The 21,209-nt window shown below is 38.1% G+C and overlaps 1 protein-coding gene across 22 annotated transcripts in view; it reads right to left on the bottom strand.

Annotated features, from left to right (window-relative positions):
• Positions 1-21,209, bottom strand: part of ZFAND6 (zinc finger AN1-type containing 6) — an 83,955-nt gene that overhangs the window by 16,374 nt on the left and 46,372 nt on the right. For all 22 annotated transcript variants that reach the window (XM_054452362.2, XM_054452361.2, XM_063652426.1 and 19 more), the window contains 2 exons: positions 1,523-1,693; positions 203-311 (listed from right to left, as the gene is read on the bottom strand). In XM_054452362.2, the coding sequence (XP_054308337.1) occupies positions 203-311; positions 1,523-1,676 (263 nt within the window). In that variant the 5' untranslated portion in view covers positions 1,677-1,693. The remainder of the gene's footprint in view (positions 1-202; positions 312-1,522; positions 1,694-21,209) is intronic.

Genomic DNA, 21,209 nt, shown 5'->3' with positions numbered 1-21,209 from the left:
ACTTAAACGATAACCCCTGATCCCTCAAGGTAAAAGCAAGAAATCACTTTTTCTAACTAGTTATAATCAGACAGATAAAATTTTAGGCCAGTTAATCTAAAAGTAGCTTTACGTAGTTTTCCTTATTAATCAAACACAGAATATACTCTTTAGTCTTTATTAGCATTCCCATTAGAATTCAGAGATCTGGGTTGCATCTTACCTGGGCTGCATAGATGAAGATGTAGAGTCTAATGTTGACTGGGCTTCTGGGACACTGCCATCTGTGCATTGAACTGGTAAAGATTCAGACAGACTACTGACAGAGGTTGCTGTAACAGTACCACATTTCGTATTAGTGATTCTATATTCTCAGCAGAGAATCAAAAAATCAAAATCCATTTTCCACAGAACACAGTATAGAGATTTTCTTTTAATATGTAGTATGTTGGTTCATTATTTTTAGTTAAAAATTTTTCAATGGTTTGCCAGTGAAAAATATGTTAATTTTAAACCAAGAAGGAAACCATCTACAAATTGTATACATTAATAAACTCCTATTTCTTAGGACTGAATAGCACCCAAGCCCAAATGCTTTAATTCAAAAACATCTTCCAAGTACTAGAGTACAAATGAGATATTTAAATAAGATGACACAGCAGTGAAGAATACAGGTTCAGAATTAAAATCTATGCTCAGTACATTAAGTTATAAATGTAGATGATGATTTAATTTTAAAACAATTTATACTCATTTGATCTTAGCCTTAAGAAAATTTGGAGTTTTGGTTAAATGGTTGTAGGTTTTGGCTTGAACAGAAACAGACAAGATCTCATACACAATATTAAATGAACTAAGTAACAGCCTACACTTTCATTAACCATAAATATCTATACATGCAGGCATTAACCTACATGAGATCTATCCTAAATGAATACACTAAACACTTCCTTTTTGCAAAGCTTATACTTGGAATCCTCATGATCCTTCTTACACAACTACTGAAACAAAAGACCACCTCAATTCCAAGAATATCCTTTGACACAAAAAGGCATAAAAAACCCTAGTGAACTGGGGTTGAACATCCCTTACTATGAGTTAATCCATGATACCCCTCCTTCCTAATGGAGTAAAGCTTCCTCTCAAGTCCACTGAGCTGTGGTTATCAATAATCCACTCCTTCCTTCAACAACTACTTGAGCTGTAAAAGTCACATCAGATAAAAGAACAAAGGTTCTTTTATCACTCTCTTCCCTTACTTTCCAAGATACTTGAGGTGTCTCCTCTATTTTAATAAAGTAATAGAATTCCACAGCCACAGAAATAAGATTATGTTATGAATTTACAGTATTTTCAATGAGTGATGATACTCATTCCTAACTCCTCACTACTGATTATAATCACAATGTGCAATGAGAAATTTTACTGATATGAATATGGTAATATAAATACAATGTGAGAGCAGAAAAAGGTATTGGGTATACCGAACTATCCACTTGTATTTCAATTATGAATACAGATGGGTTTTACTAGAATTACTTACCAGGTGGGCTTATTCTACCATTACTACTATTCTGTCTTTGAAGATGCTCTTTATAGCATACTGAACACATGCCATTTGTACGAGGGTTTCCATAAAATCCACAGCCAGTGGAACAAAGCATAGGCACTTGGCTGTGATTAGTTTCTTGAGCCATGTTCCTCAGTTGCACACCTGAAATTTACATAAAATTAGCAAAGAACTCAGACACATAACTTCCAATCACACATTATCCAAAACTGCTTTTATATGATAAAGAAAAAAACCCACATATATCAAACTATTCTACATAACTGTCCCAAGACATAGGGCTAAAAAGGAGAGGAAAATATAAAAACCAAAAGGACACACACTGAACTTTTTATCTCCAACCCACTCTACATAAGCAAGTCTGTACAGGCTCAGAAAGTATAAAGAACTCCTAGAGAAAGAAATCTGTTTTGAAGACCCTACCCCCAGAAGGTTAAGGATAACTTATTAAGTCTAGCTCAGTTTGGACCCTCCTAGTAATAAGAGATACACATTGTAAGTTTTGATGTATGTTATACTATCTAATTTCTAAGCATTTAAACTTTTGCTGGAAGTTCATGTGCTAATGTGTGTTATTTATTCTGTTTTAAAAGCATTTCACATAGTATCATTTCTGGTGAAGATATGGAGAACTGGGCTGAATGCTTGTAAAATGATAATAAATTGGTTCAATCTTTTTGGAAAGCAAGTTAGCAATTCACTTCAAGAACCCTGTAAAAGACACATATTGCTATCTGAACCAGTCATTCCCCTTTAAGGGTCTTCAACAAAATGACTAGAGTATAATCAGAAAACGAATAATAAAATATAACGGATGTGCTTCACAGCGTTATTTATAATTTTCATAAACTGACAATAACATTAGAATATATGTAGTTTTTTTAAAAAAGCATGATATATAAATGACAAGAGTTATGCAGTCATTAAAAATATTTTAGAATACTTTTTGATTGAGGGAAATACTGATAATAAATGAAAAGGCACAATATGAAATGCATATACAATATTTTGCCAATTAGGAAAAAAGGAGCACCCATTAATCATCAAAAAGGACAGTAATGAGCATATCCCAGGATGGTGAAGCTAGTGTTTTTCCGATTTGTACCTTTACTTTTAAAATTTTCTAAAATGAAGATATTACTTGCATAATTGGTGGAAATTTTTATTTTTTTAAGTATTTATAACTAAAAAATACTAAAAACTAACAAGACAGAGGCATTAGTCAGACAGCCAAGTGATGCTGGGACTGAGGGAATTGTTTGGGAACCACACGAAAGCAATAATCAATTACAGCAGATGGAAGAACCCCATGTGCCATTTCTCCCATAAAGCAACTGGTTCTTTGTCATGAATAACATGACAGAAGGTACTAACGGACTCTCTTTCTTATTAAAAAACAACAATCTCCTAAGTGAAGGTTATTCCGAAATGGGTGTATATATATTACAGATGAGTCTATTTCAAAGATCATGAAGAATGAGACTAACCAAAGAAGGAAAATGTTTTGCCACTGAAATTTCCTTGAACTGGTAAACACCCAAGGAAAGCATTCACAGTTTACTGTTACCAACTGGATTTCTCTTCCCCTACATTATCTGAAGACTGTTGACGGGTAGTGAGGATTTATACATATTTCAGAACCAAGAGCAATAATGCACTTGACTGAATTATGATGCAGGCTTAGCATCTGCCTTTAAAAAAAAAAGTCCTAAAACTTTTGAGTATAGTTAAACCTTTAGCCTATGAACATAATTTGGGATTTTGGCAAGCATCTTTCTTATTCCATAACGACAAGTCATTTCAGAATCCCATCTTTGCCACCTTTCTTTTTATAAATGCTACTTTAGAACCCTCTTTCTTCTACAGCCCTGTACATATACATATATATACATATACATATATATATACACATACACACACATATCACATTAAAAAAATAACAATCACAGTATAGAAATGCTAATGTCAAATATTTTTGGGTTTTTCCCCTTTTTTGCCTATTTTATGAAGAATACTGGTCTGCAGCTTTCTTTCTTTTATGTTAATCTGATTTTGGTATCAGGGTAATTGCTCAAGGTCATGTAGCTAATTAATAAGTGATGGAGGCCGGGCACCGTGGCTCACAAGGTCAGGAGATAGAGACCATCCTGGCTAACATGGTGAAACCCCATCTCTACTAAAAATACAAGAAAATTAGCCATGTGTGGCAGCGTGTGCCTGTAGTCCCAGCTACTTGGGAGGCTGAGGCAGGAGAATCGCTTGAACCTGGGAGGCAGAGGTTGCAGTGAGCCGGGATCGCACCACTGCACTCCAGCCTGGGCAACAGAGCGAGACTCCGTCTCAAAAATAAATAAATAAATAAATAAATAAATAAATAAATAAATAAATAAATAAATAAGTGATGGAGCTGGGATTCTATATATATATGTGTGTATATATACATACACGTATATATAGTATGTACACATATGTATGCATATACGTATATACATACATACACACACACACACACACACACACTCAATTCAATACCTGGATTGAATCCCAGCTCTATCACTTATTAAGTCGTCAATGATTCTCAAAGTATGGTTCACATACCCCTATAGAGGTCAAAATTGTTTTCATAATAATACTAGTGAGTTTATATTTGCCTTTTTCACCATATGGACATGAGCACAAATGCTGCTATAGCAATTGTGGGGGGAAAAAAATAGCTGAAGCCTTATCAAGGAGCCAAATCAAAGCAGTGGCACCCAACTGTACTAGTAGTCAACTCTTCATCACCATGCTCTCACAGTAAAAATTATTAATTTTACTAAATCTTGACCCTGAATACACATCTTAACATTTTACATGACAAACCAGGAAGCATGCATGAAGCACTCCTGTTGTGTAAAGAAGTATGAAGACTGAAGAAAAAGCACTGTGTAATTGTTTGAGTTGTGAGCTGACTGAATTGCCTTTTTCATGGAACACGTTTCTTATTTGAAAGAATGACTAATAAACTGGTTATTGAGACTTGAGTATTCAGACTGGGCACGGTGGCTCATGCCTGTAATACCAGCACTTTGGGAGGCCAAGGCGGGAGGATCACAAGGTCAGGAGATAGAGGCCATCCTGGCTAACACAGTGAAACCCCATCTCTACTAAAAATACAAAAAATCAGCCAGGCATAGCGGCAGGAGCCTGTAATCCCAGCTCCTCAGGAGGCTGAGGCAGGAGAATGGCATGAACTCAGCGGGCAGAGCTTGCAATGAGCCAAGATCGTGCCACTGCACTCCAGCCTGGGCAACAGAGCAAGACTCCGTCTCAAAAAAAAAAAAAAAAGAGTATTCAGTAGACATTTTTGAAAATGAACAAAGTGCACTCATCACTTCAAACATCTAATATTATTTGTTATCAAAGACAACAGTCAAGTGAAAAAAACCTTGACAAGCATCTCCAGTATTCTGAGAGTTTCTGATAAGATTCATGGTGATATTAATGAAATGTGATTAGTTGCTACTATTTCAATATTTGAAATATCATCATAAGACACTGAATCAGTATTTTCTAAGCAACCAATGTTGGTTGCTTAGCAAGAAACAGTAAGAAGTTACTCATCAACAGAAGATCCATTCAAAGTGAAAAGCCAGTGAATTTTAATTTAACAAGACAAAAAGTTTTATATCGGGGTGTCCAATCTTTCGGCTTCCCTGGGCCACAGTGCAAGAATAATTGTCTTAGGCCACACATAAAATACACTAATACTAACGACAGGGGATGAACTAAAATAAATAAATATATAAATAATGTTTTAAGAAAGTTTATGAATTTGTGTTGGACCACAGATTGAACAAGCTTGTTTTGTATGGTTTCAATTTCACACTGCAACTATCCTTTAAGAAACTATCGTCAAGTTTTAGTGTAATATCAAAGAACCTCTATTATCTGATAATGTTATTAAAATATTCTTTCCAAATACATATGAGCCCAGATTTTCTTTATAACACCTTAACAGATTGAATGCCAAAGCAACTACTAGAATCTTGCTATTAAGGCAGACTTTTAAAAAATCTGCAAAAATGTGTTAACAATGCCACTCTTCTCATTAACAAGTGTGGGGGAGAGGAAAGTGGTTTTTTTTCATAAAATATTTAAAAATAAACTAGTACTTAAAACATTTTCTCAGCTTTAATTTTTAATATGATTTCACTAGATATAACTCTCATACACAAAAGCCCTTCGGGATATTTACACCAAAATTTTGAGAATCCACTGCTTATAAAACGTGCACTCTCAGTATAGACAGTTTGCCCCTCAAGGGGGAAAACACTGATTTTTGGAGAAAAGGGTCACAAAAACCCTTACTCTTGTATAAAACACAGATATACATAAAATACATAAACAGACCTGCAATATCTCCCTGGAGTTAAAATCTTCTGGAAGTGGGGACCACTTAAGGAAAAAAAAAAAAAAAAAAAAAAACCTAAAAAGGCTCGTTAGGGAAAAAATAGAGAAAAAAGACTGAGAAACTCGGGTCTAAACCACCAACTATGCTATACCGCTTATTAACAACATTAAAGTATAAGAGAGGAATTAAAGGAACTCTCCCAATGATACTGGTAAATATATGGCTAGCAACCAAACAGTAAAAAGATAAATATCATATTTCCATAAAAACTCAAGTAAAAAGTCATAGATGAAAGTACAATATGACCACTAAGCTTTTCATTACAATTACTTCAAAACATTAAGATTAAAGTTTGAAAACATGTAACACTACCAATTTTCCCAAGTCAAACTGCCTGCACGGCATCAAATTAACAATGATTTTCATAACTCAAGAGGCACAAAGGGTTTCTCAAAGGATTCTTAAAAAAAAAAGTATCAGTCTTACTTATTAATCGTTAGGCCATAAAATGTACCTTTACATGAAGAGTCAGAAAGACTGAAAAAGACGAAAAACCATAAAAGGGTAATTTAGTTTATCTGAATGTGTAATGGCATAGATGGGGTAGCTATGAAGAAACTGGAAGTCCTGACTCCCTCCCTTTGCTACTATACCTTTTTGGGGCAATCAGTCTGGCATTCAAATAATCAGGGAGGAAAAGGGATAAGGGGAGAAAAGGCAGAACAATTCCTTAACTGCTGCATTGTGGAATTATAAAACCACAAATCCAGAGACAGAGAGTAAGATCACTCTACCAGATACTTTAAAAATGATTAGCATGGTATAATAAACAAAAGCCTATGAATTGAAGAGAATTCATAAAATGTGACTTTTGACTGTTCATAACATTCGTAGTCAAATCCCCAACCTATTACTCCCTCTAACATCCCAGACAATACTTAACAGTTATTCAGAGTTTACTATGTGCCAGGAACTCTTTTTATTGTTTTATTTATATCTCATTTAATCCTCTCAAGAACCCTATGATGTTGGTGCTGTTGATATCCCTATTTTAAAAACAAAAAAAAAAATGATACTCAAAAAGACTTAGTAACTTGCCCAAGTTCCCCGATCTGGTAAGCAGCTAAGTCAGTGTCTTTTGATCTAAAAAACAAAACAAAACAAAACAAAACAAAACAAAACCAACAACAAAAAAGAGAACTGTCGAAGTCCACCATATCCCTGAAAACCTATAATTTTCTGAGCATTAATTCTTATTACTTTCATTTAAGTATACATTTTAAATTCCATTTATTTATTCAATGTTAACATATTATGCAGCTTTAATTAGCTAAAACCATGCTCTTGAAAAAATTTGTTTTTCCTTTATGTCTTTTTACCTAGGAAGTTCTTAGCAGGATTAAAAATTCAAGATTAAATGCTTTAAGACTGTAAAGAAAATTCATTACCAATTATTAAAATTCTGACAAAAGAATAGTAATGATGGCAACATAAACTCAATTATAACAGCACACATATGTCAATTAAACCTACTTTCCTGTGCTTCCTTCCCTAAAGGTAAGTCACCTGTTCCAATAATTTTTATTTTGAAATGTTTCATCCTTTTATTTTCCATCCCAACTGTGGTTCTCATTGCTTGTCATACCTGGGTTATTTTTAACAGTTTACTGCCCCTCCTCCTAATACATTTATTGAAATTCTCCTAAAACACCCAGTTCTCATTATATTACTTCGGTTTTAGTTTGTATAATAATTGTCCCAGAGAGGAGTACTCAACCTAGCATTCGTGCTTCACATAATTTAACCCGAGCAGCCTAATTTCCCTAGAAACTATGCTGTATGTAAACAGAATGGGCTTGGAGTCAGGTCGGCAGCAGCTGGAATCCCAGCTTTGCCATTTTATTACCTGTAAAAGCTTGGACTTGTTACTAAATTTCCCTGGTTTCAACTCTCTAAGAGGGCACTTACATCATTTATCTAACCAGATTAAATAATGCATATGAAAAGCATCCAAATAGTGTGTGGCATACAGCAAAGTTTTGATAACCGTTCTTACTCTATTCTTCCTAAAAGCAGAGGGTCTTTTGCTTCCATCTGTTTGAAACAAATCATGCTCACTCTTGGAAACAAGCCTCTAGCTCATATTGCGCTTTTTTTAATATATCCCGTCTACCTTTGTACTCTGCTTGTAATAATCCTATCTATTTCAGGAAATCAGCTTAAATTCTATTTCTTCTGGGCACCTTTCTGACCACCTCAAGCCTCTTCTACTCTATATTCCTAAGGAAGCTGCTTGTACCACTCTTTTGGGGCACTTAATTGTACCATTACTCAAATACTTCACTGGTACACAACTCTGTTCCCAGCTAAACTCTAAGTTTCTTCTTCAAACCCTCTTTATGCCTAACATGAACCCCACAAAATATTTTGTTGAGTAAACACACTTCATTATTATCACAAGTATTTATATCAGGCAAAAAACAGCTATATTGTGTTGAAAAGGGGAGAAAACTGATGTAGAATGTTTCACAGTGCAATATTCATAATTTATATAATGAAACAGTTATTCAGCAAGAATGACCAACAGCCCAAGGCAGTTATAAAATGCATACTTTTTTCACTTCATTCTTTTTCTCCCTCCTCCTGAAAAAAATAGGGAGGAAATATAATTTATAATGATGAATTAGTCCAAAGAAGTTGTGAACTAGCGAACCTGAGTTAAATCTGACCCATAGCCACACGATTGGCCAGTACCTATTATTTTTTTAAAAAATTAGTTGCTAGCATTCAAAAATTGGGGAATGTCACATAATTCCAGATTTCTTCTGTTGAAAAATAGGAAGATCTGACAATATTGGACTTATGTTCCTCAAATTAAAACCCATCAGCTAGGGCCCTATTGGGCAGAGCCTGTACTCTCCAGTTCAAGACCACCTTCAATTTTAGTTATCTGACTGATCTAATAAGTAATCTTTGGCCTTTTCATTTTGGGACCTTCACTAATAATTTCAAGAAAAGAAAAAAATACACATAATATGTCTAGTTAAATAAGAATGCACATTAAGCTTTGAACTAGTACGACACCGCAACACAAAGTGTTACACAAAGGTAAGATGAGCTCCTGTCACACTTTGCCTTTTTTTAAAATCACTGGAAAACTAACCACTCAGAATGGGTAAATTCTCTTTGCAATTGTATCAAATGGATCCCAGAAGAGAGCAAAATAGGATTTATGGTACACTCTAATTTTTTCTTATTAACTGATCAAAAGAGGAATTACCTAACTTGGCATAGGTGCTTGAGATTAGTGTTTCCTGGTTGCATACAGTAATTCCGAGTTCTGAGCCTTTGGATCTCCAACTATCACATGGGTAATAAACAGACATGAGGGATGGTAAGGGGCAGCAGTAACTTTTTTGCAGAGATGATAAAAAAAAAAATCTGGCCAGGTGCAGTGGCTCACACCTGTAATCCCAGCACTCTGGGTGGCCGAGGCAGGCAGCTCACAAGGTCAGGAGTTTGAGACCAGCCTGACCAACATGGTGAAACCTTGTCTCTACTAAAAATACAAAAATTAGCTGGGCATGGTGGCACGTGCCTGTAATGCCAGCTACTCAGGAGACTGAGCCAGGACAATTGCTTGAACCCAAGAGGCGGAGGTTGCAGTGAGCCAAGATCACGTCACTGCAATCCAGCCTGGGCAACAGAGCGAGACTCTGTCTCAAAAAAATCCAGGAATGCTCATAAAGCCAACAGATCAGAAAGTATGACTTGATACAAAACAGTTGGGATGAATGCTAGTCACTCTGATAAAAGTATAGGGATTTTGGACTACTGTACTGACTGTGCTTTGTAGTTTCTCTGCATAGCAGTTTTCTGAGATGGAGTTTCACTCTTGTTGCCCAGGCTGGAGTGCAGTGGCGCGGTCTCGGCTCACTGCAACCTCTGCCTCCCAGGTTCAAGCAATTCTCCTACCTCAGCCTCCCATGTAGCTGGGAATAAAGGCATGCGCCACCATGCCCAGCTAATTCTTTATTTTTAGTAGAGATGGGGTTTCACCATGTTGGCCAGGCTGGTCTCGAACCGCTGACCTCAGGTGATTCACCTCCCTTGGCCTCCCTAAGTGCTGGATTACAGGTATGAGTCACCATGCCTGGCCTATACAGCAGTTTTTTCCAGATTTCTTCTGTTGAAAAATAGGAAGATCTGACAATACTGGACTCATGTTCCCCAAATTAAAACCCATCAGCTAAGGCCCTATTAGGCAGAGCCTGTACTCTCCGATTCAAGACCACCTTCAATTTTAGCTACCTGACTGATCTTATAAGCAATCTTTGGCTTTTCAATTTGGGAATCTTCACTATTAGTTTCAAGAGAAGAAAAAATACACATGTCTAGTTAAATAAGAATGCACATTAAACTCTGAACTAGTACCACAGCACAAAGTGGTAAGATGAGCCCCTCCCACTTATAAGAAAACTTTATTAAAAACTTATGAGAAAAATTTCCTTATAGCAATATGATCTATCACTATATACTTATCCTATATTGCTATATAGTTATACTGGTAAAATAAATCTCACCAAGAGGCCACTGTATTGTTTGCATCTGAAGATAGATTCTAGAAAACTTCTGATCGACATTCCTATCTTAGATGGCTACCGGCGACTCCACCAACCTCAGATTGAAAATACAGTATTCCCAGGATGTGAAACTTGTTAATAAGGAAGACTGACTTTTCATAACCAAATGTATCGCAGGGTTGACTGCAAGAGTTAAGAACCCACAAATTCTGGTGTCTGCAGGGGTGGGATGAGGTGGGGTCCTGGAACCAATACCTGCAGATACTGAGGGATGACTGATATATGGTCATCACCCAATGAAGGGAAAGGATTAGAAAGGCAATATGTCTCATCCAAATGTGTATCCCCAGACATGATTTATATGGAGTTATAACCATGATGTGATAAATGATAGTAACACTCTTGGTACAATCCCATCTCCACTTAGAACACCAAGCTAAATATATCTGTGGTGTCTTAATTATGAAATTACTCAACAATTGAATCTGAAGGGTATCTGTATTACTAAAGCTGACAGCTTTAATCTGCCTACTATGTTTTCTCTCCTTGCTCTTTTAGGTAACAGAACATCTATTTCTTGCAGAAAGACCACTTCATTTGCTTGGGTAGGCCTGATCCCTCCCATCCCAGCGCCAGGCCTGTCTCAGGAGTGAATACCTCAGCCAAGGCTGGGCATGTGACAAGCTGAGCCTTTCACTTTTAGATTTGCAATCCATCTAGAGTTGATTTTTTTGGTATGGAATGAGGTTAAGAGCTAAGATTAATGCTTTTCTCCATATGGATATCTAATTAACCCCAAACCATTTACTAAAATGATCATCTTTTCCCTACAGTCTCATCTTTGCCCACACACTAGGCCTCATACATGTATGGGTCTTTTCCTAGGCTCTCTATTCTATTCTACTGGTTTATTTCTCTATCCTGTTCTAAATTATACAGTTTTTTTGGTATCTAGTATCAGTTTTAATCTTCCTCATGATTGTGTTGGCTATTCTTGGCTCTTTGCATTTCTACATAAATTTTAGATTCAGTTTGTCAATTTCCACTTAAAAAGTAAAAACTAATAGGATTTTTATTGGAATTGTGTTGAATCTACAGATGTGCAAATACTACTGTATACCTCTCAGTTTATTCAGTTCTCCTTTAGATTCGTAATAATGTTTTATAGTGTTCTGTGATGAGGTCTTGCATATCTTTTAGATATTCCTAGGTATTTGTTTAAAATCTACTATAAATGGTATATCTTATTTTTAAATGTCATTTTCTGTCTGTTTGTTGCCAGCCTCCAAGGTGGCCTGCCCCAATTCCCTGAGCCTCCTGGTAGTCAGGCCTCATGCAGTTCCTTCCCACATTTTATCAGTGTTGGTCTGGGAGACCAACAGAATACCATGGAAGTAATGGCATGTCTTCCAAGTCGAGGGCATAAGAGACACTGTGGTTTCTGCTTTGCTTTCTCTCTTGGTAACTCACTCTGGAGAAGCTGAGAGCCATTTCATAGAGAAAGGCTCATGTGATGAGTAGCTGAGGTCTCTGGCCAACAGCTCTATGAGTGAACCAGGAAGCCCTGGTTCTCTAGCCCTGATCAAATCTTTGAATGACTGCAGCCTTGGCTGACATGTGAACTGCAACCTCATGAAACCCTGGGCCAAAACCATACAGCTGAGGCCCTTCTATATTCTCAACAGAAATATAGATATAATTTCTGAGATAATAAATATTTGTTGTTTAAGCCAGTGAATTTTGGGTTAGTTTCTTATGCAGCAATTGATAACATAGCTTCTGGTATATATGTCTCCCTGCTTCTTGCCCCCCTATACTTTATTTTCAACACAGCAGCCAGTGATCCTATTAAAATCTAAATCAATCACACTGCTTGCTTACTCAAAATCTTCCAGTGGCTTCCCAACATACAAAGCGTTAAAAGCCAAATTCTTTACCATGACTTAAAGGCTCTTCATGATCTGGTCCCCCATTACATGACTTCCTCTTTTACTCCCCTTCCTACCATACACGCTGCTGGGTATGACAGGTATTTTCCTGTCTGAGGCCTTTGTACTTGCTATTCCTTCTACTTTCCAGAAATCCTTATGACTAGGTTCTTCACCTCCTTCAGGTCTCTGCTCAAATGTTACCTTTTTCAAGGAGGACTTCCCTTGCCACCTATTTAAAATTGTCCCCAGCATCAATTCCAGTTTTATTTTTCTTCAACACCCTTAACCTAATCTTAATTTACTGTTATATTGTGTCTCCCCTTTGCTAAAATGTCACCTCCATGACGGCAGGGATTTTGTCCATTTTGTTCAATGATGCTTTGAATAATGCTTGGTAAATGGCAGGCATTCAATATTGATTGAATGTATGAATGAAACTGCCCTGCCACCTTACCTGCACACCACCACTAGTAGCCAAGGATTTATCCCAAGGCAAAAAACTAGAAAGGCTCCTTTTAAAGAAATTGAATTTGCTGTTTAAGAAGAGATCTAAATCTGTCAGCAAGGTATGCCACCTATGACTATACAGTTTGTGCACTGAACAAAGATGCCTGCAGGCGCGGTGGCTCACGCTTGTAATCCCAGCACTTTGGGAGGCCGAGACAGGCAGATCATTTGGGTCAGGAGTTCAAGACCAGCCTGGTCAACATGGTGAAATCCTGTCTCTACTAAAAATAGAAAAATTAGCCAGGCGTGGTGGCAGGCGTCTGTAATCCCAGCTACTCTGGAGGCTAAGGCAGAAGTGCTTGAACCCAGGAGGCGGAGGCTGCAGTGAGCCATGATCGCACCACTGCACTCCAGCCTGGGCAACAGAGTGAGACTCCAAAAAAAAAAGAAAAAAAAAAACCAAAAAAAAAACAAGGATGCCTGGCCTCGTGCTCCAAGCTTTTGGGCATCTTTTCCATTCAGCCTACTCAGAAAGAGGTTCATTTAGCAATGTGACTAATTTAGCATACCAAACAGTAATTTTATTAGTAAAATTAAGTTGCAGTGAATTCCATGTTCTCAAACTGACCTAGGTTTCATATCGCATACCTTAAAGAATAAGGCATAGTTCTTACCAGCACAAGGCCATCCAATATTCTTATTTGCAAAAAGAGGAAACCCGTTCAAATTTTCCCACTGGCTTCCACATTCATGGACATTCATTCTGTTTCTTCTCAAGATTACCACAGATCGATCGATCTATCTATGCCTTTTTATTCCCTCTTTGCCCTTAAAGCTTTTAATTCAACTATGTAGACTTTGTGCTTCCCCCCACGCGCCCCCGCCCAAAACCTTTTTAAAAATCTCTTCTCCCCCTAAGGCAAATCTTCAATTGTAAATGAATGTCCTTCCCTAATTTTAAAGTTTAATATATGGTCATTCTCTAAATTTATATCTTTTCTGCTCATGAAACTCTGCACATTTTTTACAGAAGAAAACTTGCTTTACCATTTATTGAGCAATACTTATATAGAGCTTTATGTGCTAAGCACTTATAAATACCAATCCCTTTAATCCTCATAATAGTCCTATGAAGTAGGTACTATTACCACTCTCATTTTACAGAGAAGTAAACTGTTCAAGGACACACAGCTAGTTAAGTGAGGAGCTGGAATTCAACCCAAGCAGTTGGCTGGAGTCCACACTCTAAATCAGCAGTTCCCAAAGCATATCTGTGGACTCTTGGGGATTCCTGAGATCCTTTCAGAGGTCCCTCCCCCTCCCCCCTGCCCTCCCAACCCCATCTTCTCCCCTCCCTTCCCCTCTCTCCTTTCCTCTCCTTTTTCGACAGAGTTCTGCTCTTGTTGCCCAAGCTGGAGTGCAGTGGCACGATCTCGGCTCACTGCAACCTCCGCTTCCCAGGTTCAAGTGATTCCCCTGCTTCAGCCTCCTGAGTAGCTGGGATTTACAGGTGCCTACCACCACGATTTTTTGTGTTTTTAGGAGAGACAGGGTTTCACCATGTTGGCCAGACTGGTCTTGAACTCCTGACCTCAGGTGACCCACCCCCTTCAGCCTCCCAAAGAGCTGGGATTACAGGCATGAACCACTGCGCCCAGCCCCTATTTTCATAATAACAAGAACTTGTTATTCGTCTTATTCACTGTGTTGACATTTGCATTGGCAGTGTAAAAGCAATGAAGGGTAAAATAGCTAGAGCTTTAACATGCCATCAAGGCAGTGGCACCAAACCATAGTATGATAGTATAGTTGTCATTATATGACAAGGAGATGTCATATAATATGGTGATGTCATTAGGTAATGACTACCTAATAGTAGTCATTATATTCATCACCATACTCTCACAGTTAAAAAACAAAAAACCAGTTTCACTTGCTGAGTATTCCTGATGAAACAAATTATTTTTACTAAATCTATTTTTTTTTTTGACACGGAATTTTGCTCTTGTTGCACAGGCTGGAGTGCGGTGGCGCAATCTCGGCTCCCTGCAACCTTTGCCTCCTGGGTTCAAGTGATTCTCCTACCTCAGCGTCCCGACTAGCTGAGATTACTGGCGTCCGTCACTATGCCTGGCTGATTTTTTTTGTATTTTTAGTAGAGACGGGGTTTCACCATGTTGGTCAGGCTGGTCTTGAACTCCTGACCTCAGGTGATCCACCCACCTCGGCCTCCCAAAGCGTTGAGATTACAGGCGTGAGCCACTGCGCCCGGCCCTTTTATTAACTCTTGATTCTGATTACACTTCATTGTATTTTTCCTCTTTCACCTATTTTGAGATACGTCACCCCAGGGTAAAGCCTTCCTCATTCTAGTTTTTTATCCACATACTGGAAACTGAAGTCTCTATCCTTGCAGAGGTTTTGGGCACACAGTTCTTAATTAGTCTCCCATTTCAGGGAAAAGGGTTACTGAGGAAAAAGATACCTACACAAATTCAGAGGAAAACAACTTAACTTGTAATAATCAACACTGGCCTTCAACATGAATTAAAATATGCATAATGAGCAAATAATAAGTTTCTAGGCACAAAGAGCCTATAATATGAAAGCAAAAAAAAAAAAAAATTTAACATACAGAAAAAATTATTTGGTTTTTTCAGAGTTATATTCCCAGCACTCTAGATTAGGGCTTGCAAATTTTTTCTCTAAAGCACCAGAGAGCAACTATTCTAGGCTTTGTGGGCCATAGAGTCTGTCACAACTGCTCAATTCCGCCTTTATAGTAAAAAAGAAGCCATAGACAATAAGTAAATGAATAGGAATGGCTGTGTTTCAATAAAACTTTTGTTTACAATAAGGGGTGACTAGAATGGATTTGGTGAGTGGGCCATAGTTGGCCAATTCCTGCTCTAGATTAATGCCAGGCACATAGGAGGTACTCAAATACATGTTGGATGAATAAATGATTTCACAACTATTTTGGTTAGAGATATTATCAGGAAAGACATGGCAAAATTCCATGACTATAAGCAAGTACTTTCTTCTGTCATAGCTCTTTGTTCAAGGACATCTTGATAAACTTACCGTACCTACCACTCCGCTAGCTATTAAACACTATAAAAGACATTTAGGACACACAGTTCTGCTCTCATCGATGTAGGTACAAGAACAGAAATACTAATGTCTGATTTTCACGTATCTGCACAAACATCACATCTAACTCCAAAATTACAACTTTATTAGCCACAAAACCACAAAATGTTAAGTAACAAAATCACAAAGTTTTAGAATATACCACTCTCACTTCACAGAGGTATACAAAAATGGATGCCAGAAATGATTGCAAGATATTTCAGAAACTGATTTTCTTTCAGTTAAAACGTAACACACCTTTTAGGGATGACTAACAAATGCATCATGAAAGGAAGTTTAACTATAAATCACTGCAAAACAACTGTTATATATACAGGGACAACTTGATGTGTAGTAAAAAGAAAAAAGAACTGACTCATCTTCAAGTTGGTTGTGAATATAAACTTCCTACTTAGATAAATGGTTAGCCTGAAGTACTTCATTTAAGATAGTTATGATGCTTGTCCTTTATAACTCATAGGATTTTGAGGGGGTCAACTGGGATGGTGATTGTGAAAATACTTTAACCCGTAAGTTGCAATATAAAGCTCAGTTCAGAATTGGGTGGCTTATTTAAGTCACATATCTGCAGTTCATCATGAGAGAGAGAGGTGCAAACTGTCAGCTATTTAATAGTAGCTGCAGTCATAAATCCAAGACTCCTTATTTACACATAGCTCACAAAGGGCAGGTTCATAAAAGTTCTCCTTGCCACAGAAACAGTAATCACCTGTTAGGAGATCTGTGAGTAGGCCTCACTTCCACCTGAGATGATACCGTTTTTTATTAAAAGTGTGATGGAATGGTTTCTAACATCCTCCTCTCAAAAGTTCATAAAATGATGTATCAATTACTCTGGATAACTGGCAACAAAAATTTACTATGTGCTTACGTTCAATATTTATTACTGTAAAGGAGGGATAAAAGCAAGTATGTGGTCTACCAGAGGAGACTTCTATGTGCCTAGACTATAGGATAGTGGGAAATGATCTTAGAATAAGGCCACATCACAAAATGTGTGTTTCCACACTAAGGAGTCTGAACTTAAACCCACAAGCAACAGGGAATCCCACCACCTTAGGATGAAAAGGGGAGCTTTTTAGAACAAGTGCTGTTCACTAAATATTACTGTTTTTTATATACTTCAAATTGCTCTGAAAAGAATCCTAGGTGACTTTAAATCTGCATGCTGAATAATATCAAAAGTAGGCAAAAACAGTCAATCCAAGGAAAAATGGTTAAAAAAAATAAGTTAGAAATACTGTCAATAAATAAAATGTATGCCCATAAAGGCCTATTTGCTAATTGGAAGCCATTCAACTCTATTCAAGGAGCTAATGCAAAGAAGAATATGACTACTTAAGAAAAACAAAATCAGTGACTCAAGAAAAGTACAATGAAATATTACCCCAGATAACATAAGAGGATTTCATCTGTAGTTTACAACAAGTAAAACACAAAATGATATGGTCAATAATACCTGAAAAGTAAAATGTAAGTTTCTGGGATGGATGGATGGATGGATGGATGGATGCATGGATGGATGGATTGACTGACTGACTGATTTGAGACAGGGTCTCACTCTGTTGCCTAGGCTGGAGTGCAGTGGCATGATCTTGGCTCACTGCAACCTCTACCTCCCAGGATCAAACGATTCTCCTGCCTCAGCCTCCCAAGTAGCTGGGATTACAGGGCACCACCATACCTAATTTTTATATTTTTAGAAGAGACGGGGTTTCACCATATTGGCCAAGGCTGGTCTTGAACTCCTGACATCAAATGATCCACTCGCCTCAGCCTCCCAAAGTGCTGGGATTATAAGGCGTGAGCCACCCACCCAGCCTCTGGGTATTTAGTTCTAATATAAATCAATAGTCTCATGGCCACCTTCAGTTAACAGCCAGTCTTCATGGAGCCAGAGTTAAAAATAAAATTCGGCCAGCGGCAGTGGCTCACATGTGTAATCCCAACATTCTGGGAGGCCAAGGCGAGAGGATTGCTTGAGTCCAGGAGTTCAAGACCAGCCTGGACAACATAGTGAGATCCCCGTCTCTACAAAGAATAAGAAAATTATCTGGGTGTGGTGGTGCACAGCTGTGGTCCCAGCTACTCAGGAGGCTATGGTGGGAGTACCGTCTGAGCCTAGGAAATTGAGGCTGCAGTGAGCTGAGATCCCACCACTGCACCCCTGCATAGGTGACAGAGCAAGACTCTTGTTTCTTAAAAAAACAATAATAATAATGATGAACTTATCATTCAGGCTTATCATTTAGGCAATCCTTCATAAAGTTTATTTCTCCTAACTGTGTGCTTTTGTTCTATCAAAGATTGCTGAGGCAGAGGAAAAGGGTAAGGAGAAAGCAGACTGAGAAGGCAGAATGTGTTACAAATTTCTGCTTCAAATAGAATAGTTCGTTTTTGGTGTTTTCACATATCTGGTTTCTGCAAAAGATTTCAATTAAATAAAGGGGCTCAGATGGCTAAAAAATTTGGACACTTTAAGTTCTTGATTAAGGGCAAACTCAACAATGCTCAACAGTAAGCCAATCTGAGGTAGGGCTGATATACTATACCATGAACACTTCAGAGCATATCTAGGCCGCTAGTTATAAGAGTTAAATTTCAGTCAGGCCCTTTGAATTGAGATGTTCTGAGTGAATATCCACAAGTTACCAATTAATCCCACCAAATTCTCCAAATTTTTTCCCTAAATTAAAAAAACCAGGTCAGAAAAACTATATAATTAGGTATGTATTAGAGTAAGTGCTCATTGAAAATGTCTACTCACTATTCCGTACTAGGCCCTGGGCTAAGCATTTTATATAGATTATCTGACTTAGGCCTCACCAAATCTGTATAAGGAAGGTAACATTCTCACACACGTTCCTTTGTAATCAGTTAAAGAAACTGAAGTTACACATGCCATTCACTGCCTCCCTACTAACATTCCCTTCTAAGACAATCTGTATACCTATAAATCAGCTCTTGCTGCCCTTTTAGTACCATGGGATAAACCCTCCAGACAAGCTAATTAGACCTGGATGAACACTGACCCAATGAACCTATCTAAAGTCATGGATGGAGGTGGGGAGGAGACAGAATAGCACACACATAAAAAGTACCAAGGCTACATACTTGCAATTCAATCACATATGATTTTCCAAAGATTTTTTAAATAATCCTTTTTTCTTTCCTTAGTTAGAATGGATTTCTATTTCCATGTGTTCTGGTCCCTGACTAGAATCCAGTAAACAGTGATTTCTTTTAGAACGTAACATTAATACCTTGTTCCTATCCTTTGGTGTCTCCCCTAACACCTACACTATTTCTAAGCACAAAGTAAAAGTGATTATCAGTGCTGAAATCTAGACTACTTTTAACCTTCAGTGGAATCATCTCAAACAGATAAATTTATCTCACAATAAAACCACTAACTGAAACCTAGTCCTTCCTGAAAGACTCTAAATTAATGTGCCACCCGTAACATTGCTAGTCTTCAAAGGTGCTTCTAGATAAGAAATCTACCAGCATTTAAATGTAAAAATCAGTTTTCATCTCCATATCGCATATAAACAGATGGCTCACTTTTAATCTGAGAAGCAGTCACTGACAGACTTCAATACTTGCAACACTGCTTGACTCAACTGACAGTACCTTTATTCAAGAGCAACTGCAAGGCTGGGCGTGGGGGCTCACACCTGTAATCCTAGCACTTTGGGAGGCCAAGGCGGGTGGATCACCTGAGGTCAGGAGTTCGAGACCAGCCTGACCAACATGGTTAAACTTTGTCTCTACTAAAAGTGCAAAATTAGTTGGGTGTGGTGGCACATGCCTGTAATCCCAGCTACTTGGGAGGGTGAGGCAGGAGAATCGTGCCACTGCACTCCAGCCGCGGCAACAAGAGTGAAACTCCTTCTCAAAAATAAAAATAACTACACTATAATAAATTTTATAAATTGTTTAAAAATCACTTTATGGCCGGGCGTGGTGGCTCATGCTTATAATCCCAGCACTTTGGGAGGCCGAAACAGGCGGATCACGAGGTCAGGAGATCAAGACCATCCTGGCTAACATGGTAAAACCCCGTATCTACTAAAAAATACAAAAAATTAGCCGGGCGTGGTGGCAGGAGCCTGTAGTCCCAGCTACTCCAGAAGCTGAGGCAGGAGAAGGGCGTGAACCCAGGAGGCAGAGCTTGCAGTGAGCCAAGATTGCACCACTGCACTCCAGCCTGGGCCACAGAGCAAGACTCCGTCTCAAAAAAAAAAAAATCACTTTACATAAAACCCAGAGAAAATACACCTAACCTTCACCAAGATTCCTGAAGAAATATTTTTTGCTTCCTCTTCTCTTTCTCGGTGGAGCTGTATCTGATGCAAGAACCAATCTTTCATGTTCCAGACAAAGAGAATTGTGTCATCAATAAATGTCATGTTTAATGCAAACACATTACCTAGTAAAACCAACAATCTAGAACAGTGTTGTCCAACACAGTAGCCATCAGTCACATGTAGCTACTGAGAATGTGAAATGGGGCTAATGCATACAGAAGAGTGAGACAGGAAGGCAGGGGAGTAAAGATTTTTTCTTTTTTTTCTTTGAGATGGAGTCTTGCCTTGTCGCCCAGGCTGGAGTGCAATGGCGCAATTTCCACTCAGTGCAACCTCTGCCTCCTGGGTTCAAGCGATTCTCCTGCCTCAGCCTCCCGAGTAGCTTTGATGACAGGTGCCAGCCACCATGCCCGGCTAATTTTTTGTATCTTTAGTAGAGATGGAGGTTTCATTATGTTGGCCAGGTTGGTCTTGAACTCCTGACCTTGTGATCCACCCGCCTTGGCCTCCCAAAGTGCTGGGATTACAGGCGTGAGCCACCACGCCCAGCCGGGAGTAAAGATTTCTATTCTACTTTTCTGGAGATGTTTCTTATGATACCTTAACTGAAAATATCCTACTTTGTAATGTTCAAATTCTTAATCCTAAAGCCTTAAAATCTATTATTTTGAGCATTTATAATATGCTACCTAGTATTCCTCCTCTCAAAGAACAAACAGGTTTAATAATGATAATAATTTGCAAGCACTGATGATTCATTCAACCTCGCAATATCCCACCAGGTAGCAAATTATTACTGTATCTATTTTACAGATTACACAACTGAGGCCCAGGAAGGTTTAA

This window comes from Pongo pygmaeus, chromosome 16 (genome assembly GCF_028885625.2).
Source record: "Pongo pygmaeus isolate AG05252 chromosome 16, NHGRI_mPonPyg2-v2.0_pri, whole genome shotgun sequence".
Lineage (NCBI taxonomy): Eukaryota > Metazoa > Chordata > Mammalia > Primates > Hominidae > Pongo > Pongo pygmaeus.
The sequence above is the reverse complement of the archived record's forward strand: the minus strand, read 5'-3'. Positions and strand labels throughout refer to the sequence as shown.